This window comes from Protomyctophum bolini (genome assembly GCF_963924005.1).
Source record: "Protomyctophum bolini genome assembly, chromosome: 11".
Taxonomy (NCBI): Eukaryota; Metazoa; Chordata; class Actinopteri; order Myctophiformes; family Myctophidae; genus Protomyctophum; species Protomyctophum bolini.
In genome coordinates, this window is record NC_137872.1 from 28,595,684 (window position 1) to 28,601,683 (window position 6,000).

General features: G+C 43.9%; 1 protein-coding gene across 1 annotated transcript in view; it reads left to right on the forward strand.

Annotated features, from left to right (window-relative positions):
- Positions 1-5,614, forward strand: part of LOC308323591 (inactive phospholipase C-like protein 2) — a 92,254-nt gene extending 86,640 nt beyond the window's left edge. Inside the window, exon 6 of the mRNA XM_080775326.1 lies at positions 3,528-5,614. Coding sequence (XP_080631452.1) covers positions 3,528-4,016 — 489 coding nt within the window. The 3' untranslated portion in view covers positions 4,017-5,614. The remainder of the gene's footprint in view (positions 1-3,527) is intronic.
- Positions 5,615-6,000: the final 386 nt, after the last annotated feature.

Consider the following 6,000-nt stretch of genomic DNA (forward strand, 5'->3'; position numbering starts at 1 on the left):
TTCCGCTTGCGTTGTGAATCACACTGTTCTGAGCATTATTCACTGGACCCTGAGAATGAGGACTGCATTCTAGAGACATGGGCTAGGTGTCTTCCCCTCTATTCCCACCCAGTGTTCTCTCTCTCTCTCTTTGGCTGGGACTCGCCCTAAATTTGAGTTCAATAGATGAGAGCTCTAATGTTCATGGATTCTGTGTGTGGGTGAAAGGTCAAATGAAGACGCATGGGCATGGATCTCTGCTCGCTCTGGACTGGCTCCTGCTCCAATATCCCCGTCAATGCCCCCCCTGTGTTAAGGCGAGACACCCCAGGTGAATAGGGAAAAAAAGTTAAATAATAGCTATCACAATGAAACTTCTCCAGTTGATTACTTATATTAAAACTAAGATTTTTTGTATTACAAGTTTTCTGAAATTATTTGTTTAAATATGCAAATTAGGCATTATATGCGCTAATTTGCATACATTTCGGGACGATAAATCTGAAGATCGGATAAAGCCAGGTTCAAAATTATCATTTCATTTTGTTGACACATTAGAGACAAAGAAAATTACACATGGGATTTTTGATATCTCTAATTATCACTCCACAAATCAGAAAATAGTGTCAACAGGCATAAAAAACCCAATTTTCGGCATTTTTTTGGTATAAAATGTGATGTAAATCAGGCTGTGAATGATATATCAACAAATCCATGTGTAAATGTCTGCGGAATATAGTTATGAATAAGACTGGAAAGTTTGGTGTATGTGAGTTCAACTGAAGTGGAGATTCTTTGTCCCAAGTATGAGGAAAACTCATTTTGAGAAAACGGCCTTTAAAGATTTGTATTGTAAAATTCCAAAACGTTTTATTTGAAGCCACTATTTTGAGACAAAATATCTCATCCAAACCTTTGCAACAACATATAATGGCATATATCATTGGAAAGGTCTGGACCTCAAGCTGACTGTGGTCTGATCCAAATATGGTCACTTCCTTTGTACCAACAACCAATCATGAAAATAGAGATGGTGGCTTTTCACCCCGAAAAACGAGCTGTCATTGGCTAAAATAAACTATCCAACTAAACATCTAAATCTGTATTTTTAATGTGTATTTTGCTTTAGTTTGAAAGAAAACATGTTTAGGAAGCAAAATAGCAAAAAAAAAAAAAAAAGAAAAATCATGATTTCACCTGGGGTGTCTCACCTTAATTTAACTCTGAAGACAGTAGAGTAGGGGCCATCTTTACGTTCTTACTTCTTAGTGATAAATGAACACCGAGGACTGTACGATAAACCTTAAGCCTGGGTTATGCTTAGTTGTGTGTGGGTGTCGTGTACCAAAAATAACGGATCTCCAACTCGCATCGCGTTGTGCTGCACATCGTGAGCTTGTAGGTGGGCTATTTTCAGTGCACGACACCGGCATGATAGCTTTATGATAACCTTATGAATGCTGAAGGTTGGTTGGACTGGCACATCTCTCTTTAAATCATACTGTTTTTTAATAATAATTTATTAATAAAGCAGCATGTGTTGATTACCTTTATGATAATATGATGAATGCTGTAGGTGCGTAGATTGGCACATTTAAAGTGTATTTAATTTAAGCAGCATGGGCTGGATTTGACAAACAATCAAAAGAAAAGGAAGTGGTTTTAATGAGGATATTTAGCTATGGGATTTGCTGTCAGCCCTGGCCAACACTGTCCCCCTGTGGGTGGACGTGTGCCAACGTGTGCGCGAGTGGGAACGCACAAGAAGAATCCCAGGCCACAGTGATTTGGTTCCTGGTACCACATGACATGACAGTGCTCCTGCTGGCTTAGATTTGGGGCTGATGAGTCATATCTTACATAATTGTCTTTTCCGACAAATGACTTATTCATGGTTCTGTGTGGCGTGCTCAGTAGCTCTGTTAACATACAAGGCCACTTGCAATGCTTCACCTGTCGCAAGCATTCTGTGCTGTGCAGTACCCTCATCATGTGTTGTGGTTTCCTTGGCAGCCATTGATTTTTTAAATTATTTTTTTATTGTCTGTTATGTTTGCAAGGAATGTATCTCTTTGAGGTTGGTGAGCCTCACTGAGCAACATAGGCAGATGGATAAATATTAAATATTTCACAATTGTGTATCTCTTGCCGGAAGGTAGCTTTTGGAGGAGGTGGCATCTCGTGTGAGAGGAGATTTTCTTTCTGAGTGCTGGAGCAGCACAGGTCTATGGATCCACACGTTTTTTGATGACACGATGACCTGGGGGCTTGCCTGGGTAGTTCATAGCAATCTGTGAACTATGGTCGCAATAAACATTTTTCAGCTTATTTTTATTTGAGAAACAGGCGTACAGCAGTACTTGACCCACAGTCCACACCAATTCTCCCATTCCTGTCTCTCCTTCCACACCCCACCACCTGTTTACATTTCTGACTAATAAAGTATTCAATTAATCAATCAATCAATCAATCAAAAAGACTGTTGCTCGCTATTGCTTTGTGAAGACTATTTGAGTCGAATGGTAGTGAGAAGGAAGTGAAGAAAAATAAGACATTCAGAGAAAGTGGTTGTGAAATTGTAGAAAACATTATGGAAGATGGCAAACAGGAATGACAATGACAAAAATGAAGCACTTTTCACAGAGAAATAACTGCCACGTGGTGGTGGACACATTTACAGTCCATAATAATGGGTAACAGTGAGGACAATAATGGCATGGCTGGCGAGCTCGGTTGCTCCAACCGCCCGCTACCTCAGTGAGGAAGGCAGCCGTGGAAACTGTCCAGATTGACTTTACGGCCCCATAAAGTAGGATGCCTTCCCTGACCACTTCCTCTCCATATGGCTGGACTGCATCTGGTCTGTCCTCTAATGAAGAGCAGAAACATAGTGTAAGATTATCACTGCATGAGATCTCTATTTAGCAGCTGACACACAACAGACTGTCAAACTACCACAAGGCTCACTCTGAACCAAAAGGTTTTATTGAGCAGCTCTCTGCTGCCCTCTTCTGACACATGTATGTCATTGCATTGAGAATATAAAACTGCTGGATCACCTCAGTGGTTCCCAAACTTTTTAGCCTGTGGGCCGTGACCCAAAAGATACATTTTATGTCTCTCCAGGACCCAAGCTAGTGAAAATAGCAGATATTCAAGATCACAGCTGTGAGCTTGTATAGATCTAATTAATGGAATTTCTTAGATGTTTATTTTATTTCGACATGAAAAACAATGATGATGATGCAGCTCTTTGCAGCTTCTCTTACTCTCTGTCCATCAGTCTCTCACTTCAACTCCTCCATTCCTCTGTCTGTAGCTGTCTGTGTCCATCAGTCTCTCACTTCAACTCCTCCATTCCTCTGTCTGTAGCTGTCTGTGTCCATCTCTGTCCATCAGTCTTTCACTTCAACTCCTCCATTCCTCTGTCTGTAGCTGTCTGTGTCCATCTCTGTCCATCAGTCTTTCACTTCAACTCCTCCATTCCTCTGTCTGTAGCTGTCTGTGTCCATCTCTTTCTTACTCTTTTTTTCTCGTCCCTCTCTCAGGGCCAGGCAGACCTGCTGAAACATGCCAAGAGCGAGGCATTGGACACCCTGCGCCAGATCCACTGTGCAGCTCAGTCCTGTGGCCTCAGTAAGAACGGAGCAGCATCCCCACAGCTACAGCACCAGCCTCCTCCTCCTCCGCCACCTCCTCCCCCTCCTCCTTACCAGCAACAGCCACAGCAGAACCAGCTGCCATCTCAGCCTCAAGTCCAGACCCAGACCCAGGCTCACGTCCAGGCCCTGGCACATCCACAGCAGCCGCCCCTGCAGCACTCCCAGCCTCAGTCACAACCTCAAACATTACCTCAGGCACACCCTCATGTCCAGCCCCAGCCAGTTCCCACACTGGCTCAAGCCGTCCCTCAGCCTGTGGCTTTCCTGCAGACCCAGCAGTTCCATCAGCAGGCCCATGAGCAGCACAAGGCTGCAGGTCCCCAGGATAGCATTCCTGAGGAGATGGTCGGTAACCATCCTGTTGGATCCTGCTGACCCGCAGCCTGTACCCACAGAGCGCCACACCCGCTGAGAGACACAGAGAGGCAGAGGAAGGAAGAAGAGGAGGAGAGGGAGAAGGCAAGCATGGCTGAAAGGGCAAGGCAGATCGAGGAAGTAAGGGAGAGAGTAAAGGAGATGATGGCCACAAAGGCAGCAAGGAGAGTTAGGAGCGAGACGCGTGTCTGAGGGCGATGTTTTTTGTTGCGTCTGTGGCAAGAGCATGGCGACCGAAGCAGAGAAGAGAAAAGACTGACCTCGCAATCCCCTCACAAGCAATTCCAGAGCACTGGACCTTACAGACTGCAATGCGTTGTAGCTTGATAAGGGAGGTAACTCCTATTTCAGCCAGTAGGCTCTGGTCTCTTCTCCCTTCTCTGGGCTTTGGCTCTCTCTCGACTGGTTTGTCCGTGACGTTGGACAGCCAGTCAGTGAGTCTCTTGTCTCTCTCTGGGTGGTTACACAAAGTCCACAATGTACTGTAGCTCTGTGGGTACAGGTTTTACTGCACATTGACATTTCATACGTAGTCGTAGATGTGTGCCAACGTTCCCCAGAACTCCTTTCCACGTTGGCAACAAGCTTTTGTTTCTTTGTGCTCACCCTTAATTTTCTCCTTTTCCATGTGAGATGCATAACGTTACACTTTTCTCTATGTCTCCACAGAGGCGGTCATTTTTAAGTGCACACAATGTAGAGGAGACTGACGCAACGTAGGTATCTATCTGTGTGACCATCGTAGATTACCATTTCAGTGCAACTTGTGGAGCACACACGCAACACAACCTGCAACTCGGGCAACCTTGCACATCCTCACACAGTATCATTCCGTAGGATTTGAGTTCATCTTAATGGTGATTTAAACTTAGTTGCATGTCGTGTCACACATCGAACATCTATAAGCTCACAACAACACATCGCTGAGCGACACACTGTGAACTTGTAGAATGGCAATTTTTGTTGGTACGCAACCAAGTATAAATCAAGGCTTATATTCTTCACTCCTGGACTCTGCCCGTAGAGTTTCTTCATTTCCTTCCCAGGGTGTGTGTGTGTGTGTGTGTGTGTGTGTATGTGTGTGTGTCTGTGTGTGTGTATGTGTGTGTGCGTGATGTTGAGTTTAGTCAGTATTTTGGTCCCCAGGGTGGAGCTAGTCCACGCTGAGTGGCAGTGTGATACCAGCCAATCACAAGTAACTAGAACATTCTATCCCTCCTTTGGACCAATAAGGGTCCAGAGTCAATGTTCACATGGTACTGCTGTTAAACACCTACACAGAAAAAGAGGCAACGTAAATATAGATGTATATTGTATGTGTTTAAAAATGTCTGAAGGAAACATGTATTGCTATTAATAATTCTTGCAGATACAAACAATAATATTATAATTGTTAGTTATATTGATATCATTAATTGTTTTATAAACATTACTTCTGCGTAAACAGCAACTTGATAACTATTGTTTAGTGGTGCAGATCAGGTGTGTACAAACGGGATAGGGATTATAGGTTAGCACAGTCCACAACTTGGATGGGTGGGTGGGTTGGTAGGTCAAAGTGTGGATTCTGTTAGAGCTCTTTTAAGTGGCCCATTAAAACTGGCTTCATTGTTAATCCTGTGTCCTCTTTTTCTTTTCACTTTAATGTTCATTAATTTTAGTGTACATTTCTATACACGGTTGATTTTCCACATCTGTAGTTACTCCATTAAAGCTTGTATGACGATGCTTGTACATGTGAGAGCAAACTGATACCAGTAAGACGCCTCGGGGGAGAGAAGCGTGCACGCATCCGCTTCGTTGACGGCAGACTGCTGGGTGAGCGCCAGGGGCTAATAGCCATAGGTTGTCTCTATATACGTATGGAGCTCTAGGTGAAAGCCTTCGTTATTTCACCTAGAGCTCCATATATGGAGACAACAGCAATATCTAGCGCTGATGTCACGATGATCTGGGCACCTGGGGGTTTGCCTGGAGTGACCAG